Source organism: Ranitomeya imitator, chromosome 5 (genome assembly GCF_032444005.1).
Source record: "Ranitomeya imitator isolate aRanImi1 chromosome 5, aRanImi1.pri, whole genome shotgun sequence".
NCBI lineage: Eukaryota > Metazoa > Chordata > Amphibia > Anura > Dendrobatidae > Ranitomeya > Ranitomeya imitator.
In genome coordinates, this window is record NC_091286.1 from 32,316,617 (window position 1) to 32,340,650 (window position 24,034).

The 24,034-nt window shown below is 47.2% G+C and overlaps 1 protein-coding gene across 1 annotated transcript in view; it reads right to left on the reverse strand.

Moving 5' to 3' along the window:
• The window catches only part of KCTD3 (potassium channel tetramerization domain containing 3), a 103,169-nt gene that overhangs the window by 15,917 nt on the left and 63,218 nt on the right, over window positions 1-24,034 (reverse strand). Inside the window, exons 10-14 of the mRNA XM_069768496.1 lie at window positions 17,979-18,094; window positions 17,122-17,209; window positions 14,715-14,831; window positions 8,323-8,493; window positions 7,969-8,124 (exon numbers count right to left, since the gene is read on the reverse strand). Coding sequence (XP_069624597.1) covers window positions 7,969-8,124; window positions 8,323-8,493; window positions 14,715-14,831; window positions 17,122-17,209; window positions 17,979-18,094 — 648 coding nt within the window. The remainder of the gene's footprint in view (window positions 1-7,968; window positions 8,125-8,322; window positions 8,494-14,714; window positions 14,832-17,121; window positions 17,210-17,978; window positions 18,095-24,034) is intronic.

The window sequence follows — 24,034 nt, forward strand, 5'->3', positions numbered from 1 at the left end:
CTCTCCTCCCCTTCTGGGTGTTTGCTAAGGGATTAGAGGGGATGATATTCAGGAACCCAGTGAGCAGCCATTTTGTTGGTGACTGCAGAGTATGGCTGCTGTTACACTATCAGTATTTGGTCAGTATTTTACATCAGTATTTGTAAGCCAAAACCAGGAGTGGAACAATTAGAGGAAAAGTATAATAGAAACATCTGCACCACTTCTGCATTTATCACCCACTCCTGGTTTTGGCTTACAAATACTGAGGTAAAATACTGACCAAATACTGATAGTGGACGGCAGCCTTAGGCTACTTTCACACTGGCGTTGTTGGCTGTACATTGGAATGCGTCGTTCAGGAGAAAAAACGCATCCTGCAAAGTTGTCTGCAGGATGCGTTTTTTCCCCATAGACTAACATTACCGACGCATTGCGACGTATTGCCACACGTCGCAACTGTCGCGCGACGGTTGCGTCATGTTTTGGTGGACCGCCGCCACAAAAAAAGTTACGTGTAACGTTTGTTTGTTTGTCGAGTCCGCCATTTTCGACCGCGCATGCATGGCCGAAACTCCACCCCATCCTCCCCAGACCTTACAATGGGGCAGCGGAAGCGTCGTAAGACTGCTTCCGCTGCCCACGTCGGACATTTCTTTCACAGCATACGTCGGCCCGATGCACTGCGACGGGCCCGTACCGACGCTAGTGTGAAAGCAGCCTTATACTGACAAGTCTACGGTCACCGAGGATGGCAGGCAGCAAGAATTCTGGGAGATATGTGGTGGAGGGAGCAGGGTGACAGCAGCACAGAGTATTTCAGGAGAGCAGTGTGCTGGTCTATGGGGGCCCCCTGTTCGGTGTGCGGAGCAGCCAGGGATTGTACATAGAGCGCTGTCTTTTTTACACATGGATGGACCGTCTGCTTCACAGAAATCCAGGAAACATTTCTGCGGATTGATGGCCTGGTCTGATCCAGACTTTGCATACAGACCCCATTCCCCTCCTCAGATCCTGTCTTCTCCATCCTGTCCTGGCGATGTGTGAAAGCGAGGCGACAGGCGCAGTCTGGGGTGACGCTGGGAAGGAAATGTAGCCATATAGTAACAATAAAAATGAGACCCCTCTCTTCAGCTACCTCACCAGCCTTCCCCTGACTGCACCTAACTGGAGGTCATGCTGCCCCCTCTATTACCCCAGACCCGCGTGCAGGTGCTCAGCCAGAACCACCATAGAATGGGTCCGCTTTCTGAAGATAATACTGCCATAGTGTTCTCACATAATACCGCCATATAGATCACACACAATACTATCAAATAGATCACACAATACTGTCATACAGTTCTCACATACCACCATATAGATCACACATAATACCGCCAGTGTCCTCACATACCGCCATATAGATCACACATAATACTGCCATAGTGGTCTCACATAATACCGCCATATAGATCACACATAATACTGCCATAGTGTTCTCACATAATACCGCCATATAGATCACACATAATACTGCCATAGTGTTCTCACATAATACCACCATATAGATCACACATAATACCGCCAGTGTTCTCACATACCGCCATATAGATCACACATAATACTGCCAGTGTTCTCACATAATACCGCCATATAGATCACACATAATGCTGCCAGTGTTCTCACATAATACCGCCATATAGATCCCACATAATGCTGCCAGTGTTCTCACATAATACCGCCATATAGATCACACACAATACCACCATATAATTCTCACAATACTGATCAAGCATAATACCACCATACAGATCACATAATACCGCCATATAGATCACACACAATACCACCATATAATTCTCACACTACTGATCAAGCATAATATCACCATACAGATCACATAATCCCGTCATATAGATCTCACATAATGCCATAATACAGCATGACGCCCGCAGCTCCTGTTATCGCACGCATTGAGTTGTGTGTGCAATGGGGAAAGATATGCAGGGGGGAGAGGAGTGCATAGGAGAGGATTAGATACACGGTTCACCAGACAGTATCACACAAGAGGATTAGATACACGGCTCAGCAGACAGTATCACACAGGAGAGGATTAGATACACGGCTCAGCATAATATCACACAGTACAGGATTAGATGCATGGCTCAGAATAGTATCACACATGAGAGGATTAGATACACGGGCCAGCAGACAGCATTACACAGGAGAGGATTAGATGCATGGCTCAGCATAGTATCAAACAGTATAGGATTTGATGCATGGCTCAGCATAGTATCACACATGAGAGGATTAGATACACGGGCCAGCAGACAGTATTACACAGGAGAGGATTAGATGCATGGCTCAGCATAGTATCACACATGAGAGGATTAGATACACGGGCCAGCAGACAGTATTACACAGGAGAGGATTAGATACATGGCTCAGCACAATATAGTGATAGATACACGGTCTGATGTCCTGTGAGGAGCTACAGTGAGAGGCAGGGTGGGAGCAGCACAGAGCCTCCCCCATCCCCCTCTGTTACCTCTCTGCAGCTCCTGATAGAGGACATCAGACCGCAGCACTCCTTCACCCTCTCTAGCGATTCTAGAGATTACAGCCACACACCAGGCAGCAGAGGACAGGGAACGGCCGCTGACAGTGTGAGGGGAGACAGATGGAGCTGCCCCTCCAACAGCGCAGCTCTCAGTCACAGTGGAGCTCACAGGTACACTCCACTGTAGGCTGAAGCAAGATGGTGCCGATCTCCTGCCTCTGCTGTGACGTGGAGACAGCCCAGGGGGCTTGGCCACATCAGAGCAGAGAGCAGCTTATAATGCTAGCTATGGGGTCGGCTCCTGACCGCAGCCTCCTATGCCCAGGGCTGCCGTATTTGCAGAGTGTAAGTGTCGTGCTGGGACTCTTACACTTCTGCAAAGCAAAATGGCGGCGCCCAGTGGCTGTAAAAATAATTAATAATAAAAAAAAGATATTAAAGTTAAAAAAATAATTTTGTATTAAAAATAATTGTTTATATAAACAATCATTTTTAATACAAAAACAAAATTGCGGCACCTTCCCTTTAAGGGCGCATGATCAATCCGGGGAGCCCTCCGCCGCCAACCCCAGCTTATCCCAGAGTACCTAGTTCCCCTCAGTGGACTTCGTCACTGACCGCAATCCATGGTTCTCTGACCAAGAGATTGAATCCCTCCGTGCACCCTCTGTGGCTCGGAGTGCTCGCAGGACCGATATACATGGTCCCTATCCTACATGGGAGCCGTCGGCTAGCAGGGGCCGTAAGTATTCCAGAAACGTGCAGGCGTCTAGAAACATACAGGCATCTAGAAAACGGAAGTTTTCGTTTCCTGCTCCCTCACCAATGATTTGATGACAACAAGGCTCTGAATATGGATCGGATATTGCCTGAACTTGCCAGAGCTTCAGAAAAGAGTAACCAATCTCGGTACATTGACGAGGACTCTGGTTCTGCTCTAGACTACGCAGTGTCCCTCATAAGGAGACTAAACTCCCACGTAGAGCATTTGCCATTCAGTCTGGATAAGCGATTCACTGGACAGAAACCTCTACGTCGGATGCCATGCCTGATTTTTAAGGGCGACGGGTCCTTTAAGGGGCACCAATCTCCCCACACCATCAACAGACGAGCACACGGAGTGTCACCTCTATGTATCCTCTTCTATATCCAGGCCTAACGCCAGATAACCTGTCCTGTCCACCCGGAGACCTGAATTCTGTGGATGTACAGAGGCACCCTTTTTGGCGTACGAGCACCCCCCTCTGCACCACCACTATTTAGTGGATGATGCAAGAAGGTGGACAATTCCTCGCCACTTCCCTGTTAAGAGGTTGATGGATCGGGGGTTCCTAATTTTTATCTCTGCACCGTCAAAAGAGAGCGGCGATGGCAAGAGACTATGACCTGCTGGATGCAGCCGCGCATTCTGCAACTGGACAGATTAACCGGGTAGAATCTCCTGTGGTATACCTATCAGTATCCCTGCCCAATGTATCATCAGTTAAAAATACAATGGACTGTCAGATAGCAAATCTGGTTCATTCCGTCTTGCAGCTTCGGGTTCAGCGCTCTATCCTCCCTAGCCGCCGCATGGATTGCTAGAGCAATGGTCTCCTGGCTGGAGACCTTAACTACCTTGATTCACACCAGTAACCTTTTCCCGAAGACAGTACAACTGGCCAATCAAATCTTTTGAGCGGGAGCCTGACAAAGGATTGTATAAGGGTTGTCCAGGACAGTCTAGAACTAAGGGATCTTGGTTCCACAAAGGGGAACGAAAAGTAAGACCGATGCTGGACCTCAAACTTCTAACAACCTTTGACAAGGTCCTCCTTCTTCGGATGGAGTTCATCCGCTCAGCCATTACTTCAACAGAAAAAGGTGCAGTTTCTGGCATCCATTGACATTCGGGATGCTTACCTTCTTCAAAAATTCCTTCGCTTTTCCATTCGTGAACAGCATTTTCAAGTCACGACCTTGTCCTTCGGCCTTGCTACCGCACCCAGAGTGTTCGCAAGGGTCATGGCGGATGTCATGTTTCTCTTGCACCCTAGAGGCGTGCTCGTCCTGCCCTGTTTGGTCGACTGTCTAGCCGCCCTTCCAGGACTACGCTGAGTAGTCTATATCTCTTGCGATACCCTCTCACCTGGGCTGGCAGCTAAACTTAGACAAGTTCTCCTCATTTCCAGCCCAGCAGATATCCTTTTTGAGGATGATCCTGCACACTTCCAGAAGGATGGTAATTCTCCCTCGAGACAAGGTCATGGCCCTTCAACAGGGTGCTTGCGCACTTGATTACTGATCCCCTCATTTCATTCGATTTGCTCGGAGGGTTCTGAGGAAAAATAGTGACGACAATGGAAGCGATTTCCTTCGCTCCGCTCTTTTTCAGCAAGTCAAACAGAAGATAGGCTCTGAGCTCCTTCTTCATCCAGGAACTTTACCCAGTTCAATGGTTATTAGTAACTGTCACGGATCCCTTCTCCGTGGTGTCACTTAGTTGTCACGTGCCTGCTCTCACATGTGACTTGGGGTTGTGCCTGCAAGGGTTAATCTATCTCCCCACTCTCAGTCCAGCATTCAACCTCTGTCCTATGTTGTAATGGGAGCATAAATCACACACCGACCCAGGCCACACACCCGCTCATACACGCTGCCACCACTGACCGAATACACGGGCGATGAGTCCCAGAACTAATAATACTAATAATGTCTATCACTCATAAGGCTCACATATCTTAGGCTATGGATTCTTTTAGCACATTGAAGGTTCAACTTGTCAAAGTTTTATACTTTAATAACAAAAGGTTCAATGCTTACAATAAGAAAAAGGTATAAAAATATGATAATAAAAAGACATACAACTTATGTAAAACAGTATAAAATAAAGAGAACTTAGATAATTTCTGTAACTGGTAGTTGCTTTCTGCTCCCTGAGGGTAGGACGAATGTAGATTGGATCACACCAGCTTCTCAGGCTGCCCCCATCATGTGAACACAATTCTCTGTCTGCAGCCTAAATTTATAACTTTGGCCTGGAGGTCAGGTTTCTAGACCAGCCCCTCAGGTTAATATCATAATTGCTGGCTTGTTGATTGGCCACGGCCACGCTACTAATGAATATATTATTTTTCTCTTGAGACACTTGTGAAAAGGTTCTCAGGAATAGATACCCTCAGGCCGCAATTAACATCTCCCCTCCAAGACCTAGGAGGTGCCAAATGTTACCTTTCTTCTTGGCCCTAGCTAGACCTCCTGGTGAGATATGGAGACACAATTTCTACTAGTCTCAAGAAAGTACCTATTAACACCACCTAGGTGTGACTTGCCTTCAGGACAGATGTTACGTTATCACTAGTCACACATATATAGATATATATATATATATATATATATATATATATATATATATATATATATATATATATATATATATATATATATATATATATATATATATATATATATATATATATATATATATATATACACACATATTTCACCACAGTAACTAAGTAACTACCAATGCCAGTCTTCTTCTCCCTATCATTGCTCTGGAGATCCGAACGGTAATCCTACAGCAGGTCCACTGCCTTCTGGCGGATCACCCCATCCGAATTCAATTGGATAATGCCACGGCGGTGCAATACATCAATCATCTAGCAGGTACCCATGGTCAGGCGCCATGACCGAGGTACCTCACATTCTCTGATGGGCCGAGATCTATCATTCGGTGATCTCGGCAGTATATCTCCCAGGAGTAGAACTCTGGATGGCAAACAAATTCAGCCGTCAGGGTTCCGCCTCAAATCAGTGGGAACTTCACCCTGAAGTCTTCCATCAGATCTGCCTTCACTGGAGCTCTCCAGTTGTAGATCGGATGGCGTTCAGACTGAATGCCAATGTACTTGAGTTCGTGGTTCGGCCTCGAGATCCAAGAGCCATCGCACTGCATGCTCTGGTTCTTCCATGGTACCAGTTGCCATAACTCCCCTTCCACTACTTCCGAAAGCCTTTCGGAAGCAGAAAGGGCCCCAGTGATCCTCCGAGATCCGCACTGACCACATCAGTTTTTGTTTGCGGAGCTAGTATCTTTCCGCCTTATTGTAGTAAAACTGCAAGTAGGGACTTTCTCACAGGGAGCTTTCTCACGTAGTTCTTCCCTATCGCATACGGTTAGATCATTGGGACCTTAATGGTCCTAGGAGTCTTACAGTAGACTCCTTTTCATCCGGGCAGACTTTACTATCAGGGAAGGTCACCCTTTTTTCTCTGCGATATCCTCGCCCTGACGAGTCTTCGGAGTAGCTGCTTTGCTCTTTCAGACTTTTTTCCCTTATTACCTTCAAGGCAAGGTTGTCCTCAGGCCATCCCTATCCATTGTTACCAAGCTGGTATTGTATTACCACTGTTATGAGGGCATAGTTCTTCCCTCATCTCTTTCGGCTCCAGTCCACAAAATGGAATGAGTTCCCCATATTCTGGACGAAGTGAGCGCTCTGAGTAGGTACGTCTCGAGGACGGCGTCCTTCCGAAAGGTTGGACGCTTTATTTGGGCTTCCTGACGGTAAGAGGAGGGCTTCCTGACGTTTTCAGAAAGGGTTTAGCCGTTTCATTGGCCATGTTAGCCTGGTGGATTCGTTTCACCATCCAGGAGTCCTTCCGTACTATGTCAGCCTATCTCCCTGTCTATCGAGGGTTCTAGGCACCAGGCGTTGGCAAGGCACGCCTACAAGCTTGCGGATTCGTCCAGTCAGCATGCATTCTTGAAGCACTATAATTCCCACACTTCCACAGATGTGAGTCTGGGCAGGCGGAATCTGCAGGCCGCGGTGGCGCACTTGTAAGTAGCGGTTACACAGGGCCTGATCTGATGTTGTCCCCACCCAGGGACTGCTTTGGGACGTCCCACGGTCTGTGTCCCCCAATGAGGCGGAGGAGAAATAGGGATTTTTGTGTACTCACCGTAAAATCCTTTTCTCCGAGCCATTCATTGGGGGACACAGCTCCCAACCTATTATTAGCTTGTGCTTCTTTTATAATTTGACATGCTATACTCTCATATATAATGTGACATGCTATACGCTCATATATTGTAATTGATCTCCTACTGCTTTTGCACCGAACTGGTTAGCTGAGAGCCAGCAGGAGGGTGTATACTGCAGGGGAGGAGCTAACTTTCTTTGTATCACTTAGTGTCAGCCTCCTAGTGGCAGCAGCATACACCCACGGTCTGTGTCCCCCAATGATTGGCTCGGAGAAAAGGATTTTACGATGAGTACACAAAAATCCCTATTTTTTTTTACTTGATTTAAAAAACAAAACAAAAACTGCATCATGTGAACACAGCCTAAGAGAATTTTAATACAAGTTACATTTAGCACCTGGGACTGATTGTGACTATGCTGGACTGCCAACATAGCCGTGCGCCAGGAGCGTATGTACTGTGTGATTATGAACTCTACCTATATCGTTGCCTGATGAATAGCTGCCGTGGCTCTCAGTCTCCTCCAGAGATAGGATTTTAAAGGAGGCGAGCGGAGTGGAGCCCGGCTGGGTGGAGATCATTCCTCTGAAGCGAGTTACGGTCCAGGTCCGGACATGGTTATTGTCGGCACAAACTAAAGTAATACACAAAACACAGAGGGTAATTTACTATAAAGCATCTGTAGATTGCCTAAGTGTCTGTGTGTGTGTATGCGCATATACATACATCATACACACACACCAGAATACATATGTATACACCTTTTTTCAATGTTAGTACTTTCAACATTGTTATTATCTTGCACACATATTGTACCGTAATACCGCCATACCTGACACCAAGTGTTTCTCTGACAACATGATCTTAGTAACCGGGCTCCTGTGAACAGTAAAAGTCTGGAAGAGCTGCGGGCCGGAGCCAACAGTCTCAGGATGCTGCACGATCACCCTGACCGCTCCAGAACTTGTGCCATAAGCGATCTCTATCCAGTTTCCGCTGACGCCTGTTCAGAATAAGGCAGGAGAAGGGACAGATTTATTATAAGATCACTTTGTCTGATGACCACATAAAAGCTTCTGGCTATTCACTCAATTGTCACGCTCATTGGTATCTGTGAGATAACAGTGTCGCACAGTTCATGGAGCTATGTTCTTCATAAACAGCTTCATCTTAAATTGAAGATTCCCTAGGGCAGGGGTGGGGGAACGTCCGGCCTGCGAGTCGCATGCGGCCTGCGGCCATGTCCCCGAAGTCCTCAATCCTCGGACGGTAGCTGTATCCGGTCAGCTGCCGGCCCTTTATCTCCCAAGTGCACGGTACGCAGCGTTCATTACAGAACGATGCCTACCTGTACATGAATGGTGACATCATCTGGGTGGGTGAGGTTAGCGCCCAATGTGCTCCCGTCCTCCTATCCCAGAAGAGGAGCTGCTGCGAGGGTCCAAAGCCTGTCTGCCTGGTCATTTCTGTACCCCTCAGCTATGTGCCTCCCCTCCAGCTATGTGCCCTAATATGATCTCTGTACCTCCCAGCTATGTGCCCCCCCGTGATCTCTGTGCCCCCCCAAACTATATGCCCCCTGTGATCTGTGGCCCCCAGCTATGTGTCCCCTGTGATTTCTGTGCCCCGAAGCTATGTGCCCCCCTGTGATCTCTGTGGCACCAGCTATGTGCCCCCTCTGTGATCTCTGTGCCCCCCAGCTATGTGCCCTGTGATCTCTGTGCCCCCCAGCTATGTGCCCCCCTGTGATCTCTCTGCCCCCCCAGCTATATGCCCCCCTGTGATTTCTGTGCCCTCCAGCTTTGTGCCCCCCTGTGCTGTATGTGCCAACCTGCTATGTACCTCCCTGTTATATTTGTGCTCCCCTGTGATCTCTGTGCCCTTGTGATCTCTGTCACCTCCAGCTAGGTGCCTCCCAGCTATGCTCCCCTGTGATCTTTGTGCACCCCCCTCTCCCCCCGTGATCTCTGTGTGCCCCCCGGCAATACCTGTTCCCCCCCAGTTCTGTATATCCCCCCAGAGCTGTATATGCCCCAAGTGATATGTATATTCCCCAGCGATACATTTGCCCCAGAAGTGCTGTATATCCCATTGAGTACTGTATATCGCCCCCAGTGCTGTATATCCCCCCACCTGTGATGTATATAGCCCCCAGTGATGTATGTGACCCCCACCAGTGATGTATATTCCCCCCAGGGACATATATATACCCCCAGTGCGGTCTGCGCTTCCTAGTGATGTGTATATAGCCCCTCAGTGATGTCTATTCCCCCCAGCTTCCCCGGTGATGAATATGTCTCAGCATCTTCTGTCATATCTATGCCTCCCAGCCCCTCCTGCAATTTATATGATCCCAGAGTCTCCTGTGATTATTATACAGCAGTCTCAATGTTTCCTATGTTATGTATGTACAGCCGTCCCATCGTCTCCTATGTGGTGTATATACAGCTGTCTCAGCTTCTTCTCTGTGATGTATATACAGTAGTACCAGCATCTTCTATGTGATGTATATACAGCAGTCCCATCGTCTCCTATGTGGTGTATATACAGCTGTCTCAGCTTCTTCTCTGTGATGTATATACAGTAGTCCCAGCATCTCCTATGTGATGTATATACAGCAGTCCCATCGTCTCCTATGTGGTGTATATACAGCTGTGTCATCGACTCTTATGGTGATGTATAAACAGTAGTCCCAGAGTCTTCTATGTGATGTAAATGATTTACAAAACTTATTATGATAAAAAGTTGACTGCGCTCCTGGCCGGCACAAACCTGGAAAAGCAGCTGTGAGAAGCAACATGATCAGTATCACCTAGCATCACAGTTGCACCAAAGAGAAGCAGCTCCAGCCGTCACATTAAGGGTGAGTTACCGTAATTAATTGTTTGACTAAATATACTGGGGTAATTTTCAAGGTGATCGTTTTTTGTGTGGCCCCCGAATGATGGTAGAAATTTCCAAATGTCCCCCCGGCTAGAAAAAGGTTCCGCACCCCTGTCCTAGGGACTGGCTGACTGTCGCTGGGGTTTTCTCAGTCAGGCCGCCTTTTCTCCCTAAGACTTAGCTTTCTGTTATTCCTGGATACAATGTTGTAGTGTATGTGGCCAGTAAAGATGGAGGTAACCGAAGACAAAAAAAGGTCTGCGAACCCAAGGTTCAGAAAATAAATAAATGTGAAATGCATATTGTAAGTGTTACAGAAACGTAACTCCAACTTTAATTCACCTGGTTTAAACCATTCATTTTCCATTTATTTTCACAAGTAGAAATTGCACTATAAGAGAAATTGCACAACATATTGTATGGTGCAATTTCTTCCGAATAAACAGATAGCCCATATGTGTTTGAAAACTACTATTGCTGGAAAAGGGGCAATTGCGGATCAAGCCACTCGGTGGGGCATTGAGCGATTGCTTGAGCTGAAACCCTTCCGTGTAGATATGGCCAACGCTCAGGTAACACTACATGAAGGTCAATGGACACAGGTGGCTGAATTTAAGGAATTGCTTCACCACCCATTTACAGTGACTAAAAAGTTATAAGCTGAGACTTAACTCCTGCCATTTTTATAAAGGAGTGGAAGAAGTTGTTGTTTTGCCTGTCCCAAAGAGGAGGTTTTTTCGCAGATGGCAGTGAAACGGAGAGAGACACTGCTATTAGAAAATAAAATACTTCTGGCAGCTGTTTATGTGGACCCGAGTAATAATAATAACTAGATGGGCATTTCCTGAAGGAAATACATGGTGCTTGAACAGCACTGCCAGCTTTACAGCAGTGTATCAGGTGTCGACTGTAAGAAAGTAAAGTTAGAATATGAACGTTGTGTATAGCGATGGCACAACCTGGGATGGGTTGTACATGCAGCCAATGGGAGTGATGTAGTGATGTCACCATCATATAATATTGGACTGTGTGTACTAGCCCTTATAAAGCAGTGTATAAGTGTACACATACTACAGTATGATTACTTACATATAGCTTTAAAATCAAAGGGAAGCAAATTAGAATGTTTTATGCCAAGTCAGAGAACAGGAAGCCTGAGCTAGTACTGCACCACACACCCCAGATGCTCTTACGCTTCATACCCCTTTGACAATATGAAGCAAAAACACAAACGACTTTGTAAATTGTAAATGGGTGGTGGCGGCGGCCACTAGCAGATTAGGAAGAACAGGCCTCACACAGTGAAACTGCCTGACAGACAGCTCTAGTTGCCCCGAGAGCCAATCAGAGGTCAGCTTTCATTTTACCTCAGCAGTTTCAAATATGAAAGCTGACCTCTGGTTGCTATGGACAACCAAAATGGTTTTACTCTGAGGCAATTTTCATTAATCAGGCCACTAACATTTGTTATAGAAATCAGGGAACCTTGCAGATACATTTGTTATAGCAGTGCAGTGGTCCCTATTTACTCAATAAAATTGTACAATTAGTGGACTAGTAAGTCCTTAAGGTCCCTTCACACTGAATGATACCGCTGACGATGGCGACGCTAGAGGGTTCAAGCACCATAAAAAAAAATGTATTTATTTCAATTTTCCCGTTAGGGTTAGGGTTGGGGCTAAAGTTAGGGTTACGGTTGTGATTAGGGTTAGAGTTGTGATTAGGGTTAGAGTTGGAATTAGGGATAGGATTAGGTTACAGTTGGGATCAGGGTTGGGATTAGGGTTGGGATTAGGGTTACGGTTGGGGGATTAAGATTGGGGTAGGGATTAGGATTAGGGTTGGATTAGGCTTGGGATAAGGGTTGGGGTTAAGATTAGGGTTGGGGGATTAGGGTTAGGATTGGGATTAGGGTTACGGTTGGGGGATTAAGATTGGGGTAGGGATTAGGATTGGGATTAGGGTTGGATTAGGCTTGGGATTAGGGTTGGGGTTAGGATTAGGGTTGGGGGATTAGGGTTAGGTTTGGGATTAGGGTTGAGATTAGGGTTGAGATTAGGGTTGAGATTAGGATTGGGATTAAGATTAGGGTTGGCATTAGGTTTAGGGTTGGGATTAGGGGTGTTTTGGGGTTAGGGTTGGAATTAGGGTTATGGTTAGGGTTGGGATTAGGGTTAGGGGTGTGTTGGGGTTAGGGTTAGAGTTAGAATTGGGGGTTTCCACTGTTTAGGCACATCAGGAGCTCTCCAAACGCGACATGGCGTCCGATCTCAATTCCAGCCAATTTGGCATTGAAAAGTCATATGGCGCTCCATCCCTTCCAAGCTCTGCCATTCGCCCAAACAGTGGTTAACCCCCACATATGGAGTATCAGTGTTTGGCCACTTGATAGCCACCTTGGCACATTTGGCCCCTCGGTAGTCACGAGTCAGATTCCCATTATTCTGATGTTTGACTTTGATAAATGAGCATGTCCTAAAATGGACACCGTACATTTGCATAGCTGCCATCTCTGTAAAGTCAGTGCACCTGTGCTGTGGCTTCAATCCATGTCAGTTGGGGGTCATGGAAAGGTCGCCATTAATTCCGATGGGAAATTTTTTGCTTAAAATGCGATTTAAAAAAAAAAAACTACAAATCGGATCGACTCCAAAAATACATAGCACACCTGTCCCCACCGAGGGTTTCGAAAGGCTGCCTCAACGGGGTCTGTGCGCCGAGCGGTTCGGGCCGCATTAATTGTGGAAAACGCGGAGAAGAAGAAGTAGAATAAAATATAAGAAATCGGATTACAATATGTTGCTTGAACCTAGAGGGTTCAAGCACCATAATGATTAAAAGCCTGATGTTACCATTTTACCACAGTAAATTTATTACTTAAACTTGAGCCATGTATGAGGGAGTCGGAGGTTTGGCTTACCGACTCCACAGCCCTGGTTCTGCGTGTAGTAAAACTGATCAGTTTCTTCTTTGGGTCAGTACGATTGCAGCAATACAACATTTATATAATTTTTTGCCGCTTTTATAGAATAAAAACTTTTATAGAAAAATTTTTTTTTTTTTATTCTGAGAACTATAGCTTTTTTATTTTTCTGCGGATGCATCTGCATGACGACTTGCTTTTTGCGGTAACGATGATATTATCAGCGTTGGCATTTTTATTTATATTTGTCTTTTTGTTCACGTTTTATTCCACTTTTTGTCAACGGCATGATGAAAAAGCAGTTTTTTTGCCTTGTTTTTTATTTTTATATTAACGGAGTTCACTGAAGGGGTTAACTAGTGGAACGTTTTATAGGTCGGGTCATTCTGGATACGTGGCAATGCCAAAATGTGCACTTTTTTTTTTCCTTCATAAAATTTATGGGTACAATATATTTTTTAATTATTTTTTGATTTCAAAAAAATATTTTTAGAATTTTTTTTTTTTACATGTTTACTTAGTCCCACTATGTAACTTTTACTTTCAACAGTCTGATTGCAGTTAGCTATAAATCATTAATAATAATCTCTTTATTTATATAGCGCCAACATATCCCACAGCGCTTTACAGTTTTGCACACATTATCATCGCTGTTCCCATTGGGGCTCACAATCTAAATTCCCTATCCGTATGTCTTTGGAATGTTGGAGGAAACCGGAGCACCCGGAGGAAACCCACGCAAACTTGGGGAGAACATACAAACTCCTGGCAGATGTTTTCCTTGGTGGGATTTGAATCCAGGAGCTCCAGTGTTGCAGGGCTGCTGTGCTAACCACTGAGCCACCGTGTAAGTACCTACCAACCTGGAAGTATAGATATGTCCAAGGTTGTGAACAGGTTAAGTTTAAAAGGAGTTTTCAAGTTCTTGACAAACATTCACAATAGGTGAAATGTAAAATAGAGCAAAAAGATTTGCAGCAACCTGGACCAGCGGCCATGTCAATCATCTGTGACCGTCTTCCTAGCTGCCAGCATCTGCAGCTCCTCTTCCAATTAGTAGACCCAAGGTAATGTCATCGCTACGGGGCAACGACTGCATGATGTTGCGCCAGAGATGCATGCAGGTAGGAGGTTGATAGCGATCGGATCTGCCAACCATAGACTATAGGACGTGGCTGCTGGACCAGGATTCTGCAAATATTGTTGCTCAACTCTAGTGAAATGAGATAAACTGGGACGTGCCCTCTACCACATGTAAATGACTGCAGCGGTCACGTGACGGAGGATATAGCCAAGAATACAGTAACTGAAGTGGTAGCACTGAAAGCGAAGGAGGGTTTACCCCATGAATACATGTTCTACCAAATCTCACCTCCTTGGACAAACTGGAGATCTCACGCCTTGCACCGTATACTCACTTGTTTTAGGGGTGAGGTAGACGCTCAGTGCAGTTATAGCATCATTGGAGGGATCGTGATACAGTTCTGTTACAAGAAGATCATTGTCCTTCATACGTAATGGAAACTTCTGCATATCTGTAGGAAATGCACAAAACCAATTATATAGCACTGAGTGATCTGAAAAACTAAATATATGGCCGGTTATAGAGCACGTGAATATGTAAGCAGCTCAAACTGATTTTGGCTTTATTAGTTGTTGCTTTGTTCACTTCTCCTGAATTAAAGGGAACCTGTCACCCCCAAAATCGAAGGTGAGCTAAGCCCACCAGCATCAGGGGCTTCTCTACAGCATTCTGTAATGCTGTAGATAAGCCCCCGATGTATCCTGAAAGATGAGAAAAAGAGGTTAGATTATACTCACCCAGGGGCGGTCCCGATCCGATGAGTGTCGCGGTCCAGTCCGGAGCCTCCCATCTTCTTACGATGACGTCCTCTTCTCGTCTTTACGCTGCGGCTCCGGCGTACTTTGTCTGCCCTGTTGAGGGCAGAGCAAAGTACCTCAGTGCACAGACGCCGGGAAAGGTCAGAGAGGCCCAGCTACAGAATGCTGTAGATAAGCCCCTGATGCTGGTGGACTTCGCTCACCTTCGATTTTGGGGGTGACAGGTTCCCTTTACGCAATTAGACAAAGTAAAGAGTTCCCTCCATTGTAATGATTGAATGCCCCCAAAACACAGTTCTCCTACCCTAATCATCATCCAACCTGGGAAGGTCTCGGACAATAATTACAAGGCTCATGTGACCTCACGTTGGCCCCCCATAGAATTAAACACCTTTGGATTTTGTACAGGGTCAGAAGGGCCAGTACAATGAAATTGCATGGACTGTGCACCAAGTTAATTTTTCACAACTCTCATCACACTTATGATGATCATTCAGCTCCTGCCACACAATTGTGAAGGAGATCACAGATAATGATGATGACTAGACAGCCCCTGTCTGGCACATCCTAAGAATACCAGCCTGACAAGGGGTGGGTGATGAGACAATTCTGACTTATGTTGGCTGAATGGATCTCTAAAGGTACCGTCACACTAAGCGACGCTGCAGCGATACCGACAACGATCCGGATCGCTGCAGCGTCGCTATTTGGTCGCTGGAGAGCTGTCATACAGACAGCTCTCCAGCGACCAACGATGCCGGTAACCAGGGTAAACATCGGGTTACTAAGCGCAGGGCCGCACTTAGTAACCCGATGTTTACCCTGGTTACCATCCTAAAAGTAAAAAAACAAACGCTACATACTTACCTACCGCTGTCTGTCCTCGGTGCTGGGCTTCTCTGGTCTGGCTGTGAGCGCCGGGCAGCTGGAAAGCAGAGCGGTGATGTCACCGCTCTGCTTTCCGGCCGCTGTGCTCACAGCCAGACCAGAGAAGCACAGCGCCGAGGACAGACAGCGGTAGGTAACTATGTAGCGGTTGTTTTTTTTACTTTAACGATGGTAACCAGGGTAAACATCGGGTTACTAAGCGCGGCCCTGCGCTTAGTAACCCGATGTTTACCCTGGTTACCAGCGAAGACATCGCTGAATCGGTGTCACACACGCCGATTCAGCGATGTCTATGGGGAGTCCAGCGACGAAACAAAGTTCTGGACTTTCTTCCCCGACCAGCGACATCACAGCAGGGGCCTGATCGCTGCTGCCTGTCACATTGGACGATATCGCTAGCCAGGACGCTGCAATGTCACGGATCGCTAGCGATATCGTCTAGTGTGACGGTACCTTAAGAAGTGTCTGACTTATTTTAGGACCTCCCCCACTTCTCCAGCACTTATAGCAAAGAAAGGCTCAACACAATGTGCACAAAGCCTATGAGACTATTAGTACAAGTGGTGCAACCTCAATTTCAGCTGATCAATGCCCTTTACAGATTTGGAGCAAAAGGTTTATGGAGATATAAAGGGAACCTGTTACCTGAAAAACAAAACACTAATAACCTGCAGAAATGGGGTTAATAGTGTTGTGAACCTGCCCGGCACCAGCACTTAGACCCATGTTGCTGGGAGGAAATTAACTTTATTCTCCTGGCAGTGTCTTGTTTCAGTCACAGAGTAGGCGCTGGTGTGTGTTCGGTCACCGCTCTGTGTATAATGAACGTCGGCTGTAAACGCGTCCCTGGTACTGACTGACAGCTGGCCATAATGCTCAACTGCTGTCAGTCAGTGCATGGGGGGCAATTACAGGTGCCGCTCTCTATACACAGAGCAGTGACTCATTTCCTCCAAACAGCGTGGGTCTGAACGCTGGCGCCAGGCAGCTTCACAAGGCTATTAACCTGCAGATTAACCCCATATCTGCAGGATAGTAGCACTTTTTTTTTTTTTTTCAGGTGATGGGTTCCCTTTATACCTGCTTTTTTTTTACCTATATAATAGATTGATCCATTGTTGCATCCCAGGAGAAGAAATGAGCCGGCAGTGTCATAGCTGGTAATAGGAACAACATCCTGTACCTGTGGAGTCAGAGGAAAGGAGCAGGATATAAGCATGTGTCCATAAGATATTTGGGTAAATATAAAAGTCCTGAGTATAGAACCAATCTAGACGAGAAGAGAAAAGGAACAGAAGCCTAAATGGATAGATGGGGTAATTTCATGATCCCATCATCTCCAGGGCGAGGAATCAATCACTGAAGCATCAGCATTACGGACTGACTCCATATCATGGACATAAGACATCAGTAAGGACCTCATGCTTAACAATAATTTCCACTAGCAACACAGAATACCAGAAAATGTCGCACTGACCACTACCATAACGAAAAATCTGTCATTTTAAAAGCAAGAAGAACAGGATTAGCAGGTTCTGCTTTATCAGCAGCTGGATTATAGAGATTTATTTATATTAAATAATTACTTCTATAGGTTATCTATTACCTGGACAACCCCTTTAAAAAACAAAAAACAAAAAAAAAACACCATATACTCACCTTCCGTACCGGCACCATTTCAATCCTGTCGGCGATGGGGCTCCCCAAGCGGCTCATCTTACATGGCTACCCCGCGTGAGCCCTGCAGCCAATCAGCAGCCAATATTAGAGTACTGCACTCTGACTACTTCCGTTTCTCCCAAGGACCCTGCACGGACGTTGCTGGAATGGCTACATTTTTTAACCTGCCAGGGCCGAGTGATGGGGTGCACACCTGCCAGGGCCGAGTGACAGCGTACGCACCTGCCAGTGCCGCGTGCGTAACTGCTAGTGCAGAGTGACGGCGTACGTACCTGCCAGTGCTGAGTGACGGCGTTCCACACCCCGACCTTTCCTGTGTGGCTTGTAGCAACCAACTGGTTACCAATGAAGAACAGCGCATCCACTGGCACCCCAAGGTTAAACACGCCTAAAAATCAAATGAGAATAATTAAGCAAACACTAAACCCCCAAAAAGGGGAGTCACAAGAAGTTCCTGTATGAGGAAACTGCACGGACTGTACCACACAAGGGGAGACAGAAAGATATCGCACTCAATGATGATGATTATACAGTCCCTTTTACACACTTATAAAGAAGGAGATTATGGTTCAGCCTATGGATTGAATACGTTAGGAAAAAAAGAGAGACAAAGATAATCACACTATCCTCCCAGCAAGCAAAGATTTGACTGGCTGTAGCTGATCATGTGATGCTGTACTTATGTATCATGGGACTGATCCGAAATTCAATGTTACCTGTCCCAGTTCCAGTGGAGAGGGCGGCAGATCTGTTCCCCTGCTCTGATGACATCATCCACCTGTGTTATATATACCCTGCTAAACTCTGATACATCAATCTGCGCTGCACAACTCTACTATTCTGTGGTCCCAGCACTGCTACATCAAGCTTCAGGGCACAACTGTGCCATTTCATGGCTCCAACACTGGTTCATGGGCACACTAGGCTCTGCTACATCAGCTTCTTTTCGATGTGTACACTCTGCTACAACGTTGTGCCAGCTCTGCTATGTTGTAAATAAACTTTGATACATTAGTTGCACTTCGCTAAGTCGACCCTGCTACATCACGGTTCCAGCTCTGACATTTCACCAGCTCTGCCACCACTGCGCCAAATAGATTGCCATCTGGACCATGAAATTTGAGGATCCACTTCTCCAGGTGAATAGCAAAAAAAAAATAGGGATTTTTGTGTACTCACCGTAAAATCCTTTTCTCCGAGCCATTCATTGGGGGACACAGACCGTGGGTGTATGCTGCTGCCACTAGGAGGCTGACACTAAGTGATACAAAGAAAGTTAGCTCCTCCCCTGCAGTATACACCACCCAATGGCTCTCAGCTAACCAGTTCGGTGCACAAGCAGTAGGAAATCAATAAACAATATATGAGCGTATAACATGTAACATTATATTTGAGAATATAGCATGTTAAAAAATAAAATAAGCACAAGCTAATAATAGGGTGGGAGCTGTGTCCCCCAATGAATGGCTCAGAAAAAAAAGGATTTTACGGTGAGTACACAAAAATCCCTATTTCTCCTACGCCTCATTGGGGGACACAGACCGTGGGACGTCCCAAAGCAGTCTCTGGGTGGGGACAACATCATATTAGGCCCTGTGTAACCGCTACTTACAAGTGCGACACCATGGCCTGCAAAGTCCGCCTGTCCAGACTCACATCTGTGGAAGTCTGGGAATTATAGTGCTTCAAGAATGCAAGCGGACTGGACGAACCCGCAAGCTTGCAAGCGTGCTGTGCCAATGCCTGGTGCCTAGAATCCAAGAAACCTCGATAGACAGGGAGATAGGCTGACATCTAACGCGGAAGGACTCCTGGATGGTGTAACAAATCCACTAAACCAACATGGCCGATGAAACGGCTAAACCCTTCCTGTAACCGTCAGGAAGCCGTCCTCTTACAGTGAGGTAGCCCAAATCAAGTGTCCAACCTTCGGAAGGATGCCGTCCTCGTCACGTACCTACTGAGAGCACTCACCACGTTCAGAATATGGGGAACCCATTCCATTATGTGGACTGGTGCGGAAAGAGATGAGGGAAGAACGATGCCCTCATAACTGTGAGAATACCACCTTGGTAACAAGGGACAGGGATGGCCTGAGTGCAACCTTGCCTTGATGGTAATAAGGGAAAAAGTTCTGAAAGAACAGAGTGGCTAGCTCCGAAGACTCATCAGGATGAGGGGATCGCAGAGAAAAAAGGGGCGACCTTACTTGATAGTAAAGTCTGTTCGGATCAAAAGGAGTCTACTCTAAGACTCCCAGGATCATTAAGGTCCCAAAGATCTAAAGGTATGCGATAGGGAAGAACCACATGTGAGGACTCCCTGCAAGGAAGTCCATATTTGCAGTCTTGTTGCAATAAGACGGAAAAATACTAGTTCTGCAAATGAGAAAAAACCTGACATGGTCAGTGCGGATCTCCCAGGATCACTGGGGCCCTTCCTGCTTCCGAAAAGATCTCGAAAGTAGTGGAAGAGGGGTGAAGGACACTGGTACCATGGAAGGACCAGAGCATGCACTTCGATGGCTTTTGGACTTGGAGGCCAAACCATGAACTTATAGTACATTGGCGTTCAGTCTGGACGCCATCCGACCTACATCTGGAGTGCCCCAGAGAAGACAGATCTGATGGAAGACTTCCGGGTGAAGTTCCCACTCGCATGAGGCGGGACCCTGATGGCGTCCGCCGCCTAGAGTTCTACTCCTGAGATGTGTAGTGCCGAGATCAGCAAATGATAGATCGTGGCCCAACAGAGAATGTGAGGTACCTCGGCCATGACGCCTGACCGTGGGTACCTGCTAGATGATTTACGTATGGCACAGACGTGGGATTGTCCGATTGAATCAGATGGGGGTGACCCGCCAGAAGGCAGTGGACCTGCCGTAGAACTAGCCGTACCGTTCGGATCCCCAGAACAATGATCAGGAGAAGAGGACTGGCATCGGTAGTCACTAATAACTATTGAACCGGGAGGAAAGATGTCCTCTGGATGAGGAAGGAGCTCAGAGACTACCCTCTGAAAGCCTGATTGACCTGCAGAAAACGAGAGGAGCGAAGGGAAATGCTTTCATTGTTGTCAACGATTTTCCAAAGAACCCTCCTAGCAAATCGAATGAGGGGATGAGTGAACAAGTGAGCAAGCTCCCTGTTGAAGGGCCACGGCCTTGTCTCAAGGGAGAATCACCAACCTTCTGGAAGATTCCAGGATCATCCTCAAAAAAGGATATCTGCTGGGCTGGAAAAGAGGAAAAAAACTTGTCTAAGTTTAGCTGCCAGCCCAGGAGAGAGATGGTATAACAAGAGATATGGACGACTCAGCGCAGGGCTGGAAGAGAGGCTAGAAAGTCAACCAGATAGGGCAGGATGACCACGCCTCTAGGTGCAAGAGGAACGTGACAACCGCCATAACCCCTGAGAACACTCTGGGTGCGGTGGCAAGGCTGAAGAACAAGGCCGTGATTTGAAAATGCTGTTCGCGAAAGGGAAAGCGAAGGAATTTTTGAAGAGGGGAAAACATAGGAATGTGAAGGTAAGCATCCCAAATGTCGGTGGATGCCAGAAGCTCCACCTTTTTCCATTGAAGTAATGACTGAGCGGAGGAACTCCATCCGAAGAAGGGGGACCTTGTCAAGCTTGGTAGAAGTTTGAGGTTCAGGGTCGGTCTTACTTTCTGGTCCCCATTTTGGAACCAAGGTCCCTTAGATCTAGACCGTCCTGGACAACTGATCCACTGCTGGTTGAGTCTATAGGAAATCAAAATAGTTAAGGTCTCGGACCAAGAGACCATTGCTCTAGCAACCCATGCGGCAGCTAAGGAAGGGTAGAACACTGAACTGGAGGCCGCAAGACGGAACGAACTAGATTTGCCATCTGACAGTCGGTTGTATTTTTAATTGATGACCCATCGGGTAGGTATACCACAGGAGATTCTACCCGGTAATATGCCAAATGACAGAATGGCGGCTGCATGCAGAAGGTTAGGAAAAAAAACGTCTCCTATCGCCGCTCTCTTTTGACGGTGCGGAGATAAAATGATGAACCCTCGATCCACCATCCTCTTAACAGGGAAGTTGCATCATCTTCTAAATAATGGAGATGCAGAGGGAGGGTTTGGACGCCAAAATGGGGGGCCTCTTTACATCCACAGAGTTAAGGTCCCTGGGTGGACAGGGCTGGTTGTCCGGCATTAGGCCTGGCTGTAGAAGAGGATACATGGAGACGACACTCCATGTGCTCGTCTATCGATGGTGTGAGGAGATCGGTGCCCTTTAAGAGGACCTGTCGCCCTTAAGAATCAGACCAAGCATGACATCTCACGTCTTAGCTGGGTATACGTGGAGTGGACACCCCACGTGTTTGCATATTGGCTGAAAAAAAGGATACCGCGCTTGCAGAGGTTTCTGTCCAGTGAATCGATTAACCAGACGCTACCTGTCCGGGTGAATGGCAAATGCTCTGCAAGGTAGTTTAGTTTCCTCACGAGGGACACTGCGTGATCTAGAGTAGAACCAAAGTCCTCGTCAATCTACAGAGATTGGTTGATATAAATAGGCGAATCCATCCTATTCTGAAGTTCTGGGGAGTCCAGAACCAAGGCAATATCCGATCCATATTCAGAGACTTGTTCTCCGCAAATCATTGGTGAGGGATCAGGAAATTAAACTTCCATTTTCTAGGCGCATGTACGTTTCTAGAAAACTTATGGCTCCTGCTAGCCGACGGCTCGCATGAAGGAAAGGGACATCTATATTGGTCCTGCGAGCACTCCGAGCCACAGAGGGTTCACGGAGGAATTCAATCTCTTGTCAGAGAATCCATGGGTTGCAGCAGTGACGAAGCCCACTCAGGGAACTAGGTACTCTGGGATAAGCTGGGATCGGCGGCGGAGGGCTCCTGAACTCATTTAGAGTGACCGGCTTCGGATTGGTCATGTGCCTTTGAGACCAGAGAATACTGGTCATGTGCCCTTAAGACCAGGGAATACTGGTCATGTGCCTTTAAGACCAGGAAATATCGGTCATGCACCCCTAAGAAAAGTAATAGTGGTCATGTGCCTTTAAGGCCAGGAAATACTGGTCATGTGCTTTCAAGACCAGGGAATACTGGTCAAGTGCCTTTAAGACCAGGGAATACTGTTCATGTGCCTTTAAGACCAGGGAATACTGGTCATGTGCCTTTAAGACCAGTGAATATGCACCTTTATGCAGTACTTCCTTACTCGGTTGCAGAGTCGTTGTGCCCCTTTAATGTAAAATCATAGCGTGTGTGTGTGTGTGTGTGTGTGTGTGTGTGTGTGTGTGTGTGTGTGTGTGTGTGTGTGGGCAGGGTGGACCAAGATGGCCACCGGGAGATGCAGAGGTGGTAAAGTGTCACAGAGAGAGAGAGAGAGAGAGAGAGAGAGAGAGAGAGGCGCCAATTTGGGGGGCGGAGCCACAGACACTCTTGGCGGAGCCTCGTGACTTCCATGAATAGACCCAAGCCGGGGCCTAAATTTCTGCAGCCGGCGTGAGCAATACCAGCATTGCCGAGGGAAGCGATCGCTCCCGTGCCAGGGAAGAAGCGCCAGAAAAGGTGGGCGGAGCCACCTTAGCGCGCCATAGGGTGGGCGCGGCTTCCGGGATGCGGCCTACACATCGGCCGAGGCCGGGGGTTAAATTTTTGCAGATGGCTGGAGCGTTACCTCAGGGAGGTGGGCCACAGGGAAGCTGAGCTGCCTGTCAGCATGTGAATATCCCACTGCAGAGGCCCATCACTGATCCAGTCACCATCGGTGCACGTCCCAGCATGGAGCCGCCGTGATCACTGGGTGTCAGCGCCGAGGAAAGCGAGCGCACTCTACTGTTCTGCTGCAGGGATAGAGGGATAAACCTCAATCCACCATCATTTTGTTAGGGAGGTGGAGAGGAACCGTCCGCCTCCTTGTGCCATCCGCTTTCACAGTGGTGGGACAGTGGGGGCTGCTCGGACGCCATAGAGAGGGGCCTCTGTACATCCACAGAGTTCAGCCCCCGGGTGGACAGGGCCAGTTGTCCGGCATTAGGCCTGGCTCCAGGAGAGGATACATGGAGGCGACACTCCATGTGGTCGCCTGCTGCTGGTGTGGGGAGATCGGGACCATGAAGGAACCGTTGCCCCTGAAGTGAGCTCAGGCATGGCGTCCCACGTCGCAGGAGAGGTACGGGGAGGTATACTCGCCGTGCTCGCCTGTTGATGGTTCGGGGGAGATCGGAACCTTGAATGGATCCGTCGCCCCCTTCACTCCGTTAATTAAAAAATCAAAAAATTACAGAAAAAGTAAAAAATAAAATAAAAACGTTGGGGTCTGAACC